Raw genomic sequence first — 20908 nt, forward strand, 5'->3', positions numbered from 1 at the left:
TGTTCCCCTTCCCCATGGTAACCACTTCACTTTTATCTATGTCCATGAGTCTGTTTTATATCCCGCCTAAGTGTGAAATCATATAGTCCTTAGCTTTTTCTGATTTACTTATTTCATTCAGTGTAATGTTCTCAAGGTCCATCCATGTTGTCATAAATGGCAAATCTTTTTATGCAGCCTCACAATCCCTTTCTCCACCCAAATCATCAACTCAGTGGTTCTAACCAAGGGTACCCAAACCGAGAAGTAGTGTCCTGTCTAATCGCCTTCGGTCCCTGGGAAAATGATGGCAGCAGACTGAAGTCACTCTTTCTAGAACCTATACTCGTGAGCTGACCCAGATACTACTTGAGAAATTTCTTCTCTCTGAACACACACTTTCATTTTACTCTCTATTATTATTATTATTCCTGTTTCACGCTAACGAAAGCAGAGGCCTGTTTCCTCCTGTCTGAGAGGGGCCCCCAGGAGCAGCGTTACCTCAGCCGCGCCTCCTCTAGCACGGTGGCCGGCCCCTGGGCAGCCACGTTTCGGCGGCAGATCTGGGGAGTGGCATCGCGTGGCATCCTAGGCTTGGGCTTTATTCAAAAAAGAGAGAGAGAACATATTTCAGAAGAAAAAGAACAAAGCAAAATATCATTCAAGACCCATCAGCACATCTGATGAGTTGCTAAAAAGAAGGGCAACGGAGGAGGATTCCTTAGTTCTTCTCTGTAGTTACAGGATTCTCCCTCTCTTCTCACACCACACACACACACTGTTCTCAGTCCAAATACAATTTCATTCTACTAATTTACATCCAGTACCAGGATTTGAAAACAATGTGGACATGAGAAAAGAATGAATGAGGGGATGGATTAAACACTATTTAAAAATGAAATATGGCCCTGGCTGGTTGGCTTAGCAGTAGAACACTGGCCCAGCATGTGGAAGTCCCAGGTTAAATTCCTGGTCAGGGCACACAGAAGTGACCATCTGCTTCTCTATCCCTCCCCCAAGCTCCTCTCTCTTCCCCTCCTGCAGCCATGGTTTGAGCAGTTTGCCTCAGGCGCTGAGGATGGCTCCATGGCCTCACCTCAGGCGCTCTGAGCAATAGAGCTGCCTCTCACTTAAAATAAAAAAGAAAAAAAGAAACATTACTTTAAAAGAAGGACAAGAAATTATGAAGAAATCCTAACTAGTCTGCCCAAATATAAGGTAGAGTAGGTGGTATATAGTGGCATTGATTCATAGGACCTTCCTCTAGATTTGTTCGAAAATATGGTTAAACTTCAGCTCAGGACTTCTACCATATAGTATTTTTAGAAATCTCCCCAGATTTCCACTCCAAACCCAAGGTCACTGCTCACTCTGGCTAAAGCCCCATTCTCTCGTTTTCCTTGCTGCTGGCTCACTATAGCAAGCCTGCTACCCCTTCTTCATGGTGTTTCAACAAAGCACTCCCTTCTGTGGGAGCATTTCATCTATCCATCCTCTGCTTCCATTGACAACAATCTTTCCACCTCTTCCTCAGGCGGAAAGGGCTCAGACCCTGTTTACATCTATTAACTTTGGAGAAAACAGGAAAGAGGTAACAAAACTGGTACTCAGAAGGCACCAAAAACTTGGTGGGCTTTTGCCCTTTTTTATTATACTAAAGATACCTTCACAACCTATATCTCTTCTCCTGGGGAGGACCCAGGATATGAAATTAAACCAGAAGGTAGGTGAACTATATGCATAATAAAGAATTCCAGCCCTGGCCGGTTGGCTCAGCGGTAGAGCATCAGCCTGGTGTGCGGGGGATCCGGGTTCGATTCCCAGCCAGGGCACATAGGAGAAGCGCCCATTTGCTTCTCCACCCCCACCCCCCTCCTTCCTCTCTGTCTCTCTCTTCCCCTCCCGCAGCCAAGGCTCCATTGGAGCAAAGATGGCCCGGGCACTGGGGATGGCTCCTTGGCCTCTGCCCCAGGCGCTAGAGTGGCTCTGGTCGCGGCAGAGTGAGGCCCCGGAGGGGCAGAGCATCGCCCCCTGGTGGGCGTGCTGGGTGAATCCCGGTCGAGCGCATGAGGGAGTCTGTCTGGCTGTCTCTCCCCGTTTCTAGCTTCAGAAAGAAAGAAAAAAAAAAAGAATTCCAGATAAGAGTCCCTCAATTCCAAAACTACATTTCCTTCCCTAGAGGTGTTTCAAAGAAAAGTTAACTGGTCAAAGAGCTATAATCTAATGTTTTCTTTAAAGGCAACAATAACATTCATAAATTAATGGCCTTGAGAAATGTGATGATAAAACTAATTTAGCTTTGTGTAATCCAAAAATACCTCAAACAACTGAACATGGGAAGACTGTCTTTTCTTAACAGCTTTCAAAGATTTAAAGTTCTACAGGAAGCAGAAGAGACTTCCATTTACCTCTTCCATCTTACTGTCACACAATTCATTTCCAATACCTGAGTAGCGCTACCTGCTTCTCAGTTGTATCAAGGGGCACAAAAGCAACATTACGCAGCAGCCATGGATTCAATACCCACTGAAAACGATTATGCACAAAGCACCCTGCTGGGTTTTGTGGGGGGAAACGCAAAGACAAGGAGCCAGTTGTCCTTCCCTCAAGAAGTTCGGCTCTTGGCCACTTGGTTCTGTATCTTAAAAGTAACGTGGACTCAAAAATCACTATCTACTGGATTCATTTTCAGCTCTAGGGTTCACTTTAAGCCTTTCCTACATGAATACAGCTTTGAATATAACAGACCTGTGCTCAGAATCTAGCTATTACTAATAGTGTGGCACCAGCCATCACAATTTTTAAATTAAAACCGGGATGCTTCATTGGAAAAAAAGCTGAAAGAACCTTACAGTTTTCTTTGGTGTCTTGGAGAGGGTCTCTAAGGATGACTTTGTGGAAGAGTGTAGATTTCTGGACACATAACTGCATGTTCTCCTTGGAAGGGGTGGTGTCAAAGCCTCTTCCTCCACAGTGTTAGAGTCTGAAATCTCTGTTTCCGACAGAAACTCTTCATCTTCGTCATTTTTACTATTACCTAAAAACCTGAATGGCGGGACATGTTTTCTTTTTCATTTTTTAAGTGAGAGGAGAGGAGGTAGTGAGACAGATTCCCATACCGCCCCAACAGGGATCTACCCAGCAACTCCATCTGGAGCCAATGATCAAATCAACCCAGCTATCCTCAGTGCCTGAGGCCAACACTCGGACCAGAAGAGCAGAGCTATCCTCCGCGCCAGAGGTCGATGTTTGAACCAACTGAGCCACTGACTGGCTGTGGGAAAGGAAGAGGGAGAGAAATGGGGAGAAGGGGGAGAGGGAGGGAGAGAAAAGCAGAAGGTTGTTTCTCTTATGTGCCCTGACCAGGATTTGAACCTGGACATCCATTCACCAGGCTAACACTATCCACTGCGCCAACTGGCCAGGGCCAGGACATGGTTTCTGATATTCAGTGTTTGAAGTCTACATAAGAAATGCCCTAACAGGTCAGTGTAGATTAGAAGTGTGACACAGTCTCTCCTGGGTTGGGCAACACAGGACATGCTTCACTTATTTGCTCTTGAAGTGCTCTGCTAAGGGCTTTATACTATTTAGTATCTTGCATGTTATAATTCCCATTTTATTTTATTTTATTTTTTTAACGGAGACAGAGTCAGAGAGAGGGATAGATAGAGACAGACAGATAGGAACGAAGAGAGATGAGAAGCATTAATCATCAGTTTTTCGTTGCGATACCTTAGTTGTTCATTGATTGTTTTCTCATATGTGCCTTGACGCAGGGCTACAGCAGACCGAGTACCCCTTGCTCGAGCCAGCGACCTTGGGTCCAAGCTGGTGAGCTTTGCTCAAACCAGATGAGCCTGCGCTCAAGCTGGTCCTCGAGGTCTTGAACCTGGGTCCTCCGCATCAGTCTGACGCTCTATCCACTGCGCCACCGCCTGGTCAGGCCTATAATTCCCATTTTATAGTTGAGGAAATTAAGGCTTAGAAAGGTTATGTAGGCCCTGGCCGGTTGGCTCAGTGGTAGAGCATCGGCCTGGCGAGCAGGAGTCCCAGGTTTGATTCCCGGCCAGGGGACACAGGAGAAGCGCCCATCTGCTTCTCTACCCCTCCCCCTCTCCTTCCTCTCTGTCTCTCTTTTCCCCTCCCGCAGCCAAGGCTCCATTGGAGCAGGGTTGGCCCGGGCGCTGAGGATGGCTTTGTGGCCTCTGCCTCAGGTGCTAGAATGGCTCTGGTCGCAACAGAGTGACGCCCCGGATGGGCAGAGCATCGCCCCCTGGTGGGCATGCCGGGTGGATCGGGTCAGGTGCATGCGGGAGCCTGTCTGACTGCCTCCCCATTTTCAACTTCAGAAAAATATTTAAAAAAAAAAAAAAAAAAAAAAAAAAAGGAAAGGTTATGTAACCTTTTGACGGTTACACAGATAATAAGTGACAAAATCAGTTTCAATCCAAGATGATAACATTCAAAGTTCATGCTTCTAGGAATCCCTCTAACAGCCTTCCTAAGTGTGATTAGGGGTTGAGAGCCACATATGTCTGGGACAGTGTTTCGTGCCCTTTTCAAAATATGACATTTATGTGAAATTAACATAATTCCAGTCATACTAGGTAAAAAGATAAATTTTGATGGAATAGCAAATAATAAATAAGAACTACTATAAGAGGCTTTTTTCCTGCTTCCCAAGGTGTTCTTACCGAAGCTGCTGCTTGATCCGATTCAAAGTCAAGAGAAAACTCTTTCTGCGGGTACGATGGGGAGTAGAGGGAGCTTCGTCCTGAGCTTCTGGGGTTTCTGCCTTCCTGCAAGATATCACATCAAGGTGATGGAAAGCAGTTTTGGGCATTAGAAAATAGTCAGGAGGTCTGACTGGCTCCTCTTCTTTTTATAGGAGCTCATCACTTTGCAACCTAAAAATCTACAATTGAAGTTTGACTCAAATCCAGGGATCAGAGTTTGCTTAAAGCTTATCATTCAACTCAGACTCACCACCTCAACTAGAGATTGGAACATACTATTCCCAGGCAGAGTTTCTTGTCTTCTTTTCTTTTTTTAAAGTTAACTATTTTTTTAAACATCTATTAATTTTAGAGAGAGAGGATGGGAGGGAGGGAGGAACATTATAGGGTTGTCTATAATCTTCATACAACCCCAGCGTGGTTAACTCTTCTGTGGACCAGCAGTTGAAAACCACTGGCTTAACCAAGCTACCTGGCCAGAGCCTCTTGTCCTATTTTCTTTCTGATATATCTATGAATTCAAGGCCCATCCAGCTCAAGGTTAGCAGAAATACAGCTATATATTAAATACAAAGCATTTATCAAGCACAACTTTAATGAGCTGGGTGCTAGAGTTTCTGAGCAGAGAACACTGAAATGTGTAAATTCTGGCTTCTCACGTTATTGTGCAGCCCATTATTTATAAACACTGTCTAGAGTCAGACCGTAAACTTTGCTTTAGAAGATGCATTATCTTCTTGTACTACATGTATTTGACAGTGGTTTCCAGTTTTTCTAAAAAACCCAAGAAAATATATATTAAAATGTGACAAAAAGCCACAGCAAGTAATGAAATCCAGGACCATAAAGCAATTCAGCTTTAGGGAGATTATCTTCTGAACAGTGATCTCCAAAGGACAGCTGGGTACATCTGAATGATTCACAGAGCAATTCAAAATGCAGATTCTTGGGCCCAACATTTAGTGATTTACTCTTCCTGGAAAGAATCTAAGCAATCTATATTTTGGAAAAGCTCCTGGTGATTCTGACACATTTAGATTTGTGACTCATTTAACTCTACTGACTGTGACCCACACATTTCATAGAACGTGAACCTTCTGGATTTGCTGTGGGAGGGAGGATAATTTCCCAGTCACCTCTTTCTGATCCTTTCTGGTTTCAGAACCACACAGGGCACCACCGAGGACCTCTCTCCCCCACTGACAGGGCTAAGTCTTCTTTCCTCACTAAACTCTGTGGTTTTCAAAGCTGCAACTCGGGCTCTCAGATTCATGTGACATCCACGTGAAGGCTTCTTGTTCTCATCAGCATAAGAGTGTTGACTCTCCCCAGTTTTCTCTGGGGCTTTCAGAGCTCGAGATGAGGTCTGAAGTGCCTCGCGCTGAGACCTCTTAGAAGGTGAGGTGATCTCAGGGGCCACTTTCCATTTAGGTCTTCTGGGAGAACCCAAAGATGAAGTCTGCTGGGAAGTCCCAGGGTCAGGTATCACAGGGAAACCTACGCCCGAAAGAAATCACCAGTGTGTGAGTTTTATAAATAGTACTGTACACACCCCGAATCTCATTATAGCTAAATTCATCTACTGACATTATACAAGGACATGAGTTAGCCATATTTGGAATTAGTCCATGCTCCCCCCCCCCGCCCCAGGCCAGGTAGCTATATTATTTTTAGTCTCTCTCCTAAATTCCATGGGTGATCTTCCTAGTTAGAACCATAAGTCAACTATTAAGTCAGCTTTTGTAGATACATGTATAAACAGATCTCTCTAAAGTAATCTTCAGAACAGTGATTTTCAACTGGGGGTAACATTGTACATACTAGGCCCCCATTCAACAGCATGAAAAAAATTTTTTTTAACAGTGGCTCAACTGAGTAACACCAAGGCCTAGATTTTTCTAAGCTCAGGTTATGCCTACCAACAGAGAGAAGATGGATCCCTGGGGGCAGTCAGCTGGGCTCAGTGAATACACAGAACCACGTTAGGATTTGCTCCTCTCTCTCCATGACCACAGGCACCAACACACCACTCATTCACCAATATCAACTGACCTGTTGAAATGGCAAGGTATGTGCGAGGTACTTGGGAGAAACTAAAGTTGAATGCAATAATCCTAGTCCCCAAACTTAAGATACTCTAGTCTAACAGGGGAAATGATATACATGGATGTCTATAATATGAAGTAAAATAATTGTCCTAAAGCACCTAAGGGCTAATAAAGATGGCTTTTGAGATAGAGCATGAACGAAAAGCGAAATTTCAACAGCATTAAAAAGGGAAGGGGAGGATTATGTGAGGAGAATGATGTGAGCTTAGGCAACAAGAAAGCACTGGGCATAGAGGAGTTCACTTTAGTCACAGCACATGCTATGTGGGGAGTAGCTACAGATAAGACAAGAAGTCATCTAGTGCCTGCGTATGAATGTTTACAGTGGCTTTCTGCCTAGTCACCAAAAATTAGGAACACTAAAACGTCCTGGGAGTAAATAAACTATGATAAATCAATCATACAATGGAATTACTACGTAGCAATAAAGAACAAATTACTGACACATTCAACAACATGGATGACTCTCAAATGCATTATGCTAAGTTAAAGGAGTCAGACTCAAAAGGCTACACATACAATATGAGTCCGTTTATATGCCATTCTAGAAGAGGAAAAACCATAGAAACAAAAAACAGACCAGTGGGTACCAGGAACTAGGAGTGAAGGGAAGGGCTGGCTGACTACATAGCAACACAAAGGAATTTAGGGATGATGAAACCATTCTGTATCTTGATCATAGTAGTAGTTACACATATCTATGCACTTGTAAAACTTGTAGAACACTATAAGTGTTCTACACTTGTTTATACATTATATATAGTGTATAAACTATATAAACTATATATGTATAGTTTATACACTATAAAGGGAAATTTTGCTGTGAGTAAATTATACCTCAATAATCCTGACTTTAAAATTAGCTATCTAGATAGGGCCAAGGCTTATAGGTCTTTGAACATGAAGCTAAAATTACTAAATTTTTTGGTCAATACGAGGACAACTCAGAATTCAAGTAATATATAAATGTCCCAATATCCTGGTCTCTCTCATACTTCATTTTCCCATCTTTCCAACAAAAACAACTCATCCAAAATATTTTCATATCCTCCCTCCTCTAATTATGTAACTGGGTCAATTTCTTATTCTAACTTTCAACGCCCTACAAAATCAAGTAAAAAAATGCAATTTTATTTCTGAATGGTGATATTATAGCTTATTCTTTTAATAATTTTTCTGCATTTCCCAATTGATTTATATAATATTTATATTCAGTTCCTAAACACACACTGTATGTAATAAGAAACTATCAAGAATACAAAGAACTTGCCCTGGCTAGCTGGCTCAGCAGTAGAGCATTGCCCCTGCGTGTGGAAGTCCCAGGTTCGATTCCCAGTCAGGGCACACAGGAGAGAGAAGCAACCATCTGCTTCACCACCCTCCCCCCTCTATCTCTCTCTTCCCTCCCACAGCAATGGCTCGAATGGTTCCAGCAGGTTGGCCCCTGGCCTGAGGATGGCTCCATGGCCTTGCCTCAGGCACTAAAACGGCTCAGTTGCTGAGTAACGCAGCAGCAGACCCAGATGGGCCTCTCTAAAAATCAATAAAATAAACATAAAAAAATTAATCAGTCAGTACCTGGCCCACTGTTGCACTAACTTAATATTGTAGTATGAATTAATATTTTATGTTCTTTTGACCTCAATATTGCCCACAGTGACCCATTCCACACTCACTGCCAAGCTCTAGCTTCTTCCTTGCCCTTGGGGTAACATGATGGGTAGGAATTTGATGGGATTTGGAGGTGGAGTGCCTTGATTCAATCCTTTTGAGCACATGCTCTGTTGTGGTCCAAGAAGGGCTTTCTGTGCCATGAGTTTTGGCTTCCATGGGCTTCTGGCATCTAAAACTGCCTTCTTGCAGCTTATTCAACTCCGCAAACAGCTCTGGGGTTAATGGTCTGAAGTTCCTTTCATTCCAAGACAGTTTTACAAAGAGTGTCTTCTCATTTTTCAGATCCATAGGTAATACTTCATCAGGGGCTAAAGATACTACCTGAATTTGGGAAGTATAAATAAATAGGAAGAAATGAGGACCAAAATATCCAAGGAATGCTCCATGAGAGCCATGATTAAAACGCATTTATGCCTGCATCCTTACCTGGAATGTTACTGTTCCACACTAAAGAGGCACAGCTATGGCATAGCATACTTTCAGACTCCTCCCTGACAGCCATACCCCATGTGGCTTTTTTCCCCAGGCCATTCTGTTCAGCCAAGACAAATTTCCCCACAAAACCATCTCTAAGCATGCTCCACTGCTCAATTGTCTATAATGGTTCCTCAGTATAGCAAGATCAGATTAAACTGATTTTCAACGCCTTCTGAAGTCTGGCTCCATTTTATCTCCTGGGTTCTCTTCAAAATGTCCTTCCATCTCTAGTTGAGCTTGGCTTGTCATAGTCCTGCTCATTCTCACCATCATGCTCCAGCCTGAACACCCTCTTCCTGCTCTGCCAATCCAAATCCACCCATCTTGCTGCTTCAATTGCTATATCTGCCTTTCATGTCTTCACTCAGGGCCCACAGAATGGAAAAATCTAATTAGAATCAATGCCAAACCAAAGTCTCTCTGTAATATCATTAAACCAACCTCCTCATCATGAGACCATACTTCACAACATGATCTAAACCAGTGATTTTCAACCTTTTTTTTTCATGGCACAAACACACAGTAATTACTAAGGTCAGTGCCCCTGACTAAATATAACCATTTTCATCTCATGGCACAAATAAATTAGTTACCAAGGGAGAAGAGGTCAGGGCCTCTTTTTCTTTAGTAATTAGTTTATGAGTACATGAGAAACAAAGGTTGAAAATCACTGATCTAAACTCATTTTGGGCTTGAAGTAGCCTAAAAAATAACCCATTTCTAAGTCTCTAAACCAGTGTTTCCATTTAGCCTACAGCTCTTTGGAACCTGATTTATCATAAAATCCCGTAAAAGCCCTGGCCGGTGGCCCAGTGGTAGAGCGTTGGCCTGGAGTGCAGAGTCCTGGGTTCGATTCCTGGCCAGGGCACACAAGAGAAGCGCCCATCTGCTTCTCCACCCCTCCCTCTCTCCTTCCTCTCTCTCTCTTCCCCTCCTGCAGCCAAGGCTCCATTGGAGCAAAGTTGGCCCCGGTGTTGGGGATGGCTCCATGGCCTCTGCCTCAGGCACTAGAATGGTTCTGGTTGCAACAGAGCATTGCCCCCTGGTGGGCATGCCGGGTGGATCGGGACTGCCTCCCGCTTCCAACTTCAGAAAAATACAAAAAAAAAAAAAAAAAAGATCCTGTAAAACAAATCTGCCTGTAGTAACTAGCACTCTTGTTGTTTTCATTTTAGAAAAGCGAGAGAGAGAGAGAGAGAGAGAGAGAGAGAGAAAGAGAGAAGGGGGTAGGAGCAGGAAGCATCAACTCCCATATGTGCCTTGACCAGGCAAGCCCAGAGTTTTGAACCAGCAACCTCAGCATTCCTGGTCGACACTTGATCCACTGCAACACCACAGGTCGGGCCCTAGCACTCTTTTTTTTTAAGCATATGATGCTTTTTTTTTCTTTCATTTTTCCGAAGCTGGAAACAGGGAGGCAGTCAGACTCCCGCATGCACCTAACCGGGATCCACCTGGCATGCCCCCCAGGGGGCGTCGCTCTGCCCCTCTGGGGCGTCGCTCTGCTGCATCCAGAGCCATTCTAGCACCTGAGGCAGAGGCCACAGAGCCATCCTCAGCGCCCGGGCCATCTTTTGCTCCAATGGAGCCTCGGCTGCAGGAGAGGAAGAGAGAGACAGAGAGGAAGGAGAGGGGGAGGGGTGGAGAAGCAGATGGGCGCTTCTCCTGTGTGCCCTAGCCAGGAATTGAACCCCCCGGGACTCCTGCACGCCAGGCCGATGCTCTACCGCTGACCCAACTGGCCAGGGCCCCTAGCACTCTTTATACAAGTTACTGACAATGAAGTTCTCAGTTTAGCAAGTGTATTCAGTTCTGCAATGTTTTATGCCTGTCACAACCATAGTGAAATATATGTAATTCCCCAATTCCTCCTCATCCCTCAGGTTACAACCTAAATGTCACTCTCTCTAGGAGGCTCCTAACATAATAAATATCTGTTGAGATGAAGTAGGCAGAAGATGACAAAGGGCAAAAAATTCATTTCTGTGAGGTAAGTTGCAATTAATAATATCTTTATGGTCATGCAGTTTAGAAGCCAGACAGTAAAAAGCTTCAAGACAGAACTGAGAATCAATATACCACTTACCTGCACAGGGCTGATGATGGCCTCAGCATCAATGTTGCTGTCACAGACAGGGCAATCATACCAGAATATCTCCTGTGCATCAGGCTTCCGACCCAGCAAATGCTGTTTACCAACAGGGATTTCACAGAATCGGATAAGCCACTGTACTCGAGCACGCTTACTGAAAGGAGATTCAGAATCTAGGAGGGAAAGGTAGAAAAGGACAGGTTATGTAAATGTGAGAACATTTTATTAAGCATTTCATATGTGTTGGACACTGCTAAGCACTTGGTGATATTGACTAACATATATATACTTTTAAAAATTTATTAATTTTTTTTTTTTTTAAGAGAGAGGAAAGGAAAGAGAGAGAAATAGGAACATCAATCTGTTTCTGTATGTGCCCCTGACCGGGGATTGAACCAGCAACCTCTGTGCTTTAGGATGATGCTCTATCCAACTGAGTTAGCCAGCCAGGGCAAACATATTATTTTTTTAAAAATATTTTATTTATTGATTTTTAGAGAGAGAGATAGAGAGAGAAAGGGGAGGAGCAGGAAGCATCAACTCCCATATGTGCCTTGACCAGGCAAGCCCAGGGTTTCGAACCAGCAACCTCAGTGTTCCAGGTCGATGCTTTATCCCACTGCGCCACCACAGGTCAGGCCCAAACATATTATTTTTAATCCTCACAAGAACTCCACTAGGCAGGAACTATGGCTATTTCCCTTATATAGGCGAAGTAATCAAGTTACAAGGATCTTAATTAATTTGTCAATGGTCCCAAGATCAACCAGCAGCAATCTGACTCAACCCAGCATCCACTTTCTTCTCACTTTGCTCTACTTCCTAACAGCGGCTATCAGTCATCAAAAAATTACAAAAGGCACATGAGAGGAGCAATTCTAATAAAGGGAACTGAACAAATCTTACAGATCAGTGATTATAAAGAAATCATCGAAGAGCAGAACAAAAATCTAGGCAAGACTTTGCGCATCAGCCACTGAGGTGACTTCTGGCAAACAGGCCTACAATCTTCAGTTTTCTGATTGTACCATCAATATCACTCTATACTGGCATTAGCTCCAAGTGTAAGGACACACACCCTAGTGTCATCATCATTGCCTCTTCTCTTCTGTAGCTCTTTAGAGAAAGACTAAAGCACCACATAAGGGTTCTAAAATCTGTACACAAGGGTCCATACTGCAGAGGTTCTCCCCCTAGTAGATATTAGTTTGATGAGCTTTTCTTCCATACTTGTCAAATATCCTTCCAATCTAGGTAAATGTAAAAGCATCTTTTTTTTTAAGAGAGCGAGGGACAGGCCTGACCAGGCGGTGGCACAGTGGATAGAGCGTCGGACTGGGATGCGGAAGGACCGAGGTTCGAGACCCTGAGGTCGCCAACTTGAGTGCGGGCTGATCTGGTTTGAGCAAAGCTCACCAGCTTGGACCCAAGGTTGCTTGCTGGCTTGAACAAGGGGTTGCTAAGTCTGCTGAAGGCCCACGGTCAAGGCACATATGAGAAAGCAATCAATGAACAACTAAGGTGTCGCAACGAAAAACTGATAATCGATGCTTCTCATTTCTCTCCATTCCTGTCTGTCTGTCCCTCTCTCTGACTCTATCTCTGTCCTTATATAAAATAAATAAATAAATAAAAGAGCGAGAGACAGATGAGAAGCATCAACTTGTCCATTGATTGCTTTCTCATACGTGCCTTGACCAGGGGGCTCCAGATGAGCCAGCGACCTCTTGCTCAAGCCAGCGACCTTGGGCTCAGGCCAGTGACCCTGCACTCAAGCAGGCGACCTCAGGGTTTTGAACCTAGTTCCTCAGCCTCCGAGGCCCATGCTCTATGCCAGGGGTCCCCAAACTTTTTACACAGGGGGCCGGATAAATGGCCTCAGGGGGCCGCAGTTTGGGGACCCCTGCTCTATGCACTGTGCCACTGCCTGATCAGGCTGTAAAAGCATCTTTATCCATTCTATCAATTCCTTCTTTTAGGCATACAAACTGCCAGAGAACTAACTCCCTCTCGTTCCTCTTCTAGCTCCTGGAAGAGGCAGTTTTGTGTAGTTTCAAGTTCTTCTTATCCTTCTTTTGGAGATCTGCCCCATTCCCACCCACCTTTCTGTGCTCTTCTCAGAGAATTAGCTGAAGTAGTGAGTGTGGACTTGAAGGCTCTGGTTAATACTACTTTTCCTTCTGTTCTTCCAGATTCAGGGGCAGTATTGGCTTTTTCTGCACTTACTGATCTCTGGGAAACACTATTTTTGTTCCTCTAGCATTTTCAACACTTACATACAAGTCCCTCTGGGTAAAATACCAACTAAAACACTTTTGTTAAATTTGAAAAATTCATTACTAACTTCCTCATGCCAAAATTAAAGGACACGTCTCAATCATAGAGCAAATTACCGATCCCCCCCTTCTTCCTGAATTAATCCTTTCCCTCCATTCCAAAAATCCTTAATGGCCATTCTTACCCACTCTTAAAAATTAGAGAAATGCTTAGTTCTTAAGCACCCTCAACCCCATCTTATCCAATAGGAAGTACGCTCAAGAGGGTACAGCTAGTGCTAAAGTGACCCCCCCCCCTCAGAACCTAGGTTTCCCACCCCGCAGGCTTCTGTGAACAGAGGAATTGGTAACTGCCCCTCTTCTGCACCACCAGCACTACCTAATTATTCATGACAAGGAATGGTTTTCATTCCAACCCCAAACTCACCATCTTCAAACAGCTCAATCAATTTAGCAACATACGGATTTTCATCATCATCCCCTTCAATCAACACGAACTGTCCCACTTGGATGTGAATCTTAGTCGAACAACCTCTTGATGTCACACTCATTTCTCTAGGAAGTAACAGAGAAACGTGTTAGGAAATCATTTAGAGTGGGTCAAGCTCTTCAGACCCTCTGGGCACAAAGGAAAGTGCTCTCCAACTGGAAAAATCCCCGAAATAGTTTCCCTCTGCTGACCAATTTTACTGTTGGGAAACCAGTTTACTTAGTTCTATGCAAGAGTAGACACAAAATGGGTTGAATGAAATGTTTTAGCATGAATGATTAATCTAGAACCTTTAAAATGAACCCTATTTCTCTTAGTTATTAACAAAAAACAAAGGCTTCTGAAGGCATGAAAGCTGCCCAATTAACAATATCCAATTAATCAGGGCTCTCTAGGGCTGGGAAGATATTGTAACAACATCTAATCTTACCCTGTTATCATGCAGAATTACACAGAATCCACCTTAAATAGATATATATATATATATTACATTATCATGCTTATCAAACATTAACCTGACAGTATCTTCCTTTATCATTAACTGCTATATTTATGCTGCCATCTTCTTGCATCAAACAAAACCTCTCTAAATTCATATTTACTGTCCCTCAGTCCTCAATTTGGAGTAAGTAGAACAGGCTAGATACAAGTTATTAACAGTTTAGCCTGGAGAAATTTTTAATTTCAGGACAACCAACTCACTCACTTGTAGTTTCGGTAGTGTAGTTTTTGATCCAACACCGGGCTTCCAACCCATGAGTAAGTTTGTCTGGTCTTCAGCCTTGTGAAGTAATGTGCCATGCCTCCTGTGGAAAAGTCAGTAACTCTGAGTTAACATGGTAACACTTAGATAGGACACAGTCCTTTCAATGAGTTCAACCTTCTTTTCTGCCCCAGCTATACTCCCACACACTTTAGAAAACATTTTTTTTTAAAGGAAAATGTCAAGCTCTATGAAGAGCAAGCATAAGCAATGTAGTGTCATCTGTGTATGTCTTTAAAACAATTTTTTAAAAATTCATTTTAGAGAGAAGAGAGAGAAAGAAAGAGGGAAGGGGGGAAGATATAGAATATATATGTCTTATATTATGCCTTTCTCTTCCTATCCAGGGAAACAAGATGGACAATATGTAAGAAATGAAACTATAAATGTTTAGAAGTATTTATGAGGTGCAAGGCACAGTGACAGGTATGAAACATTAACAACTTAAAATAAAACAGTGATACAGTGGTTGGTTGTTAAGTGTCTTGGTAACACGTATCCTCCAGAGATATATTTGAAGACCCCAGTGAATGCCTGAAACCATGGATACCCAACCTATACATATATACTATTTTTTTCCTATATAGACATAACTATGATAAAATTTAACTTATAAATTAGGCACAGTAAGAAATGAACAATAATAAAACAAAACAACTGTAACTACACTATAAGTTATGTGAATGTGGTCTTTCTCTAAAATATCTGATAACCAATCTGATAACAGATGGGTGGCTGACTCCTACAGCCTGGATATACTGTACAAAGGATGATTCAAATCCTCGGCAGAACAGAGCAGGACAATGAGATATTTCACTCTGCTACTTAGTACCGTGTACAATTTAAAACATAAACTTGTATTTCTGGAATTTCCCATTTAATATTTTCAGACCACAGTTGAAGCAGGTAACTGAAACCTTGGAAAGTGAAATTGCTGATAAAGGGAGACTACTGTATAGGCACCTATGTGTGCAAGTGTGGGTGATTCATCCTAGGCACAGCAGGCAGAGGGTATAGGAAAGAAGACAATCTGGGTCTGGACTACATACCCTGACTCAACTGGGTCTGTCACTCTGCTCCAGGCTTCCTTTTCCAAATCTCAAACACACCAAGGCCTTTAATGCCCACCAACTTAGACAGCTGCTATTCTCTCTTTCTGCAAATATTTGTAAGGATGGGTTAGGTCTCAGCTCCAGCGAAACTTCCTCAGAGGACTTCACTGAGACACAATGGCAAGTTATCTGCCTCCATCCCTTACACTGCCCCTCAGGGCCACATTCCATAACACCACCCTATTATCAAAGCAATGACCATTATATTACTTCCTTATTTAGTGTTTCCCACATTCAAATGTTGACTTCGAAAAAAGCAGAGATCTTGGAACCTTGTCTGTCTTGTTCATAACTGCATCCCCAGGGCCTAGCTTAGGACTTGGCACCTAACAGATGAATGAATGAAAATAATTAGGGCAATACCAAATGTGGTAAGGATATAGAGCAGCAAGAATTCTCATATAGTGCTAAAGGGTGTGTAAATTGGCAAAACCACTTTGGAAATTAGCAGTATTTATTAAAGCTAAAATATGGCCCTGCCCAGTTGGCTCAGTGGTAGAGCATCAGCCTGGCGTGCAGGAGTCCCGGGTTCGATTCCAGGCCCGGGCACACAGGAGAGGCGCCCATTTGCTTCTCCACAACTCTCCCTCTCCTTCCTCTCTGTCTCTCTCTTCCCCTCCCACAGCGAGGCTCCATTGGAGCAAAGATGGCCCGGGGATCTGCCTCAGGCGCTGGAATGGCTCTGGACTCAACAGAGCGAAGCCCCAGAGGGGCAAAGCATCACCCCCTGGTGGGCATGCTGGGTGGATCCCGGTCTGGTGCATGCGGGAGTCTGTCTGACTGCCTCCCCGTTTCCAGCTTCGGAAAAGTGAAAGAAAAAAAAAAGCTAAAATATGCATATCCTTTGACCCAACAATTCCAATACAATGTACCCACCAGAAAAATATACTTATTATCAAGACATGAGCTATAATGTTCACAGCAGCATTATAAAGCAATGAAATTAAGCCAAATACAACTGCACACAAAGTGGGGGAAAGTTCACAAAATTAACAATGATCTAAAGCAGGGGTAGTCAACCTTTTTATACCTACCGCCCACTTTTGTATCTCTGTTAGTAGTAAAATTTTCTAACCGCCCACCGGTTCCACAGTAATGGTGATTTATAAAGTAGAGTTACAGCAAGTTAAAGCATATAAGAATAATTACTTGCCAAGTACTTTATGTTAGATTTTCACTAAGTTTGGCAGAATAAATCTTTATAAAACAGCTTACTATAGTTAAGTCTATCTTTTTATTTATACTTTGGTTGCTCTGGTACCACCCACCATGAAAGTTGGAACACCCACTAGTGGGCGGTAGGGACCAGGCTGACTACCACTGATCTAAAGGAATCAGACTCCAAAACCATACTATATTGACTCCATTTTTTTAAAAATTTTATTTATTTATTTACAGGGACAGAGAGTCAGAGGGAGGGACAGATAGGACAGACAGACAGGAACGGAGAGAGATGAGAAACATCAATCATCAGTTTTTCGTTGCGACACCTTAGTTGTTCATTGATTGCTTTCTCATATGTGCCTTGACCGTGGGCCTTCAGCAGACCGAGTAACCCCTTGCTGGAGCCAGCGACCTTGGGTCCAAGCTGGTGAGCTTTGCTCAAGCCAGATGAGCCCGAGCTCAAGCTGGTAACCTTGGGGTCTCGAACCTGGGTCCTTCCGCATCCCAGTCCAACACTCTATCCACTGCGCCACCTCCTGGTCAGGCTATTGACTCCATTTATATAACACCCAGAAACAAGTAACAGTGCCTGACCAGGCAGTGGTGCAGTGGATAGAGCATCAGACTGGGACGCTGAGGACCCAGGTTCCAGATCCCGAGGTCGCCAGCTTGAGCGCGGGCTCATCTGGCTTGAGCAAAAAGCTCACCAGCTTGGACCCAAGGTCACTGGCTCCAGCAAGGGGTTACTCGGTCTGCTGAAGGCCTGCGGTTAAGGCACATGTGAGAAAGCAATCAATGAACTAAGGTGTCTGTCTGTCCCTATCTATCCCTCTCTCTTTGACTCTCTCTTTGTCTCTGTTAAAAAAAAAGAAACAAGTAAAAGTAACCTATGGGGTTAGAAGTCTGAACAGAAGGTAACCTAGGTAACTAAAAGGGAGCATAAAAAAATGTTTCTGGGATGTTGGTCATGTTTCTTAATCTAGATCAGGGGTCTCAAACTCAACTCAGCATGTGGGCCGCAGAGCAAGATCACAGCCGTTAGGCGGGCCGCACTAGGTCTACAAAAGGCAACTGTTACGCAACACTTTTCTCACTGCAGTTGAAAACAAAAAAAAAATCAGTACAACAAGCACAATCGTACATGCAGTTTACTCAGTGTTACAAAACGACCAGAAACTGTAGTTCGCATCACAACTGCTGTTAACTAAGCTAATATCTAGCTAGGATGCTAGAGAAATGAAAAATACAAGTAGGCCCCTAGGCTTACTTAATTTTATCCAAAATATTTTGAACTTCGTGGATTAGTCTGCGGGCTGCACAAAATTGTTTGGCGGGCCACATGCGGCCCGCGGGCCGCAAGTTTGAGACCCTGATCTAGATGTTGGTTACATGGGTATACTCTCTAAGAAAACTCATTGACATGCGATTTCTAAAACTGGATTAGCTGAGATTATAAAAAATATTCATACAATAAAAACTCATTGACCTGCATATTTATGACCTGTGCACTTTCTGACCCAGCATTTCATCTCATCATCAACTGAGAGATTCCCTAAAAGGGGTGATGAATGAGGTGAAATGGGAGGCCTGACTCAGCCAAGCAACGGCTTTGGCTTCTATAAAATATCCACTACAGGCTCTCAATGTTGCAGATAGCAGAAATCTGGAACATACACAAGACCTATTCCAGGGGTCCCACCCAAGGAAAACAGATAAGGGAATTGCAGTAAAAATAATGATAGCAGATATTTACTGAGCCAATATGACAGAAGGTGGAGCCAAAACGCTTGATATATTTATCTCACTTAATCCTCACAATAATCCTAAAACAATGTTAGTACATAGTACTAAGTGTACAGTAGGCTCTCAATAATAATTTGCTGAGTGAACAATAGACACTATTAACCACTTCAAGTTGGTAACTTGTCCCGATGTTATTTATACAGGATGGTATGGCCTTAACTCAAACCCTGAGCAGCTGGATTCCAATGATTGTGCTCTTACCTACTTCACTGTATGTAAAGTGGATAATGTTAAATATACCATATTTCCCCATGTGTAAGGCACTCCAATGTTTAGGATGCACCTTAATTTTGGGGCCCAAAATTTGAAAGAAAAAAAAAAAGAAAACGCGAAAAAGTGGGAAATGCAAGTAAAAACTCTACAACCACTGTATAAGACGTACCTGGTTTTTAGACAAATTTTTCGGAAAATGTGGGTCTTAAACATGGGGAAACACAGTAGGCTGAAACAGTTAATTTCCGACATGCTAATTACATGCTGAGAGGTCAGATGGGCCTCGATTTCCTTATGAATAAAATGGAATAGTAACAGAACCTTCCTTTTATTCAACCAATATGCAGTAAGCACCCATGACGTGAGGTGCCATTGTTCTAGGATTACTGAGGTTTAAGAAAATGCAAACCGGTAAATTCACATCCTTACTTCCTTAATCCCTTGCTCTGTTGGTAAGGGACGATGATGGTAGTTTTCTCTTTCTTTCTAAAATTACTAATTTAAGCCTGACCTGTGGTGGCGCAGTGGATAAAGCATCGACCTGGACGGCTTAGTTCGCCGGTTCGAAACCCTGCACTTGTCTGGTCAAGGCACATACGGGAGTTGATGCTTCCTGCTTCTCCCCCCTTCTCTCTCTCTCTCTCTCTCTCCTCTCTAAATGAATAAATAAAATTACTAATTTGATGAATGTTGAATGTTATGAAACTCACAATTCAGACAAAACTTTGCATTCGGTTTTAGAGGATTCATAAACTTTCTGAAGTTCACATGTTGTCCTCTGTTATGGTTAAGAACTGTTGCACCTCACACTCATTTGGGGAATCCAAAGAACAATGTGAACTGAGGAACGGAATTGAGACAGAGGAGGGATCCAGAGGAAAAGAGGACAGAGAGAAAGGGGATGATAGGATGGGATAAACCTGAAGGGAAGGGGGCAGGGCGCTATGGGGAAGGGGCAAAGGAGATGAGGGGAATACAGGAGAGGGGGGGATGCATTCGGGGCGACACTAGAAGCTATGTAAACACAATAAATTAAAATCAATAATAAAAAAAAGAACTGTTGCAGAGAACTTTGTACACGTTCTCACATCAGAAACATCCAATGGCATTCACAAGCACCCATTACAGCAGGAAAGAGGGTACCATTTTTACAGACAACTAAAGTCGAAAACGGACATATTTAATCACTGCAGTTTCATAGTAAAGCAAGATAAGAATCTCGCCATCTCATGCCCTGAGTCTACTGCTTTTTCCAACCGTCAAGACCGAAGGCCTTTCTATTCTAGAGTTAGATTACAGGTAGAGTAGGTGTCATTAGACTTCTCTCCTGGAAAGAAGGTGAATAGATGAGACCACAACAGAAGAGCAGCTCAAATGGGGGAGTGGGGTGAACGACCTAGACAAGTCTCTGGGCTCAATTGCTACATCCGTAAAATGGAGTAATTAACTTCTGCTGCTTCCCAGGGGTAATGTAGATAGATGGTGTGGTTGAGGTCATTACTCAGAGTCTCAGGGCGCTGAGGGCAAGCGCTCACGGTTCTCGGCTGTTGGCTTTCGACTTCCCCACTGCCAACTCGCAGCCTCTGGCGGAGCGAGAAGCCTTTTGGCAATTGGGATGTGGGAAAGGAAGGCTGCTAATGGGCTTAGAACGATGCCTGGCACTTAACAGTCGCGTAGTAATACCTGCTGAATTAATCAATGACTGAATAAGTCTTCAAAGAACAACTTCCTCAGTCCCCGCGGTTCAGGTCCCCCTCAGCCCGCAGGACGCAACACTCACCGGGGTCCGAAGCTTCCTGAACCTAGGAGCGAACCCTCCACTTCCCACGTCTCCGCTTCAGGAGTTTCAGGAGCTAGTCGAGCTGCAGTAAGCTTTGCCCGCAACAGCCGGACCCCTCCTGCAGCCAAGGGGCCGCACACTGGAGCAGGAACGGGATCCTCGCTAGGAATGGAAAGAAGGTGGAAAGAAAATTTCGCGCCAAACGCCGTGGCCACGCCCCCAGGGTGTCCCCACGTTG

At 43.6% G+C, this 20908-nt stretch overlaps 1 protein-coding gene across 4 annotated transcripts in view; it reads right to left on the minus strand.

Moving 5' to 3' along the window:
• The window catches only part of ORC1 (origin recognition complex subunit 1), a 28631-nt gene extending 7808 nt beyond the window's left edge, over positions 1 to 20823 (minus strand). For 2 of the 4 annotated variants that reach the window (XM_066376271.1, XM_066376267.1), the window contains exons 1-9: positions 17469 to 17566; positions 14542 to 14641; positions 13773 to 13900; positions 11064 to 11242; positions 8503 to 8821; positions 5855 to 6215; positions 4677 to 4781; positions 2832 to 3024; positions 481 to 578 (exon numbers count right to left, since the gene is read on the minus strand). In XM_066376271.1, the coding sequence (XP_066232368.1) occupies positions 481 to 578; positions 2832 to 3024; positions 4677 to 4781; positions 5855 to 6215; positions 8503 to 8821; positions 11064 to 11242; positions 13773 to 13900; positions 14542 to 14641; positions 17469 to 17559 (1574 nt within the window). In that variant the 5' untranslated portion in view covers positions 17560 to 17566. Of the gene's footprint in view, positions 1 to 480; positions 579 to 2831; positions 3025 to 4676; positions 4782 to 5854; positions 6216 to 8502; positions 8822 to 11063; positions 11243 to 13772; positions 13901 to 14541; positions 14642 to 15647; positions 15745 to 17468; positions 17567 to 20670 lie in introns of those variants that run through there. The other 2 variants (XM_066376269.1, XM_066376270.1) reach the window with 2 other exon arrangements.
• Positions 20824 to 20908: the final 85 nt, after the last annotated feature.

Source organism: Saccopteryx leptura, chromosome 3 (genome assembly GCF_036850995.1).
Source record: "Saccopteryx leptura isolate mSacLep1 chromosome 3, mSacLep1_pri_phased_curated, whole genome shotgun sequence".
NCBI classification, from domain to species: Eukaryota; Metazoa; Chordata; class Mammalia; order Chiroptera; family Emballonuridae; genus Saccopteryx; species Saccopteryx leptura.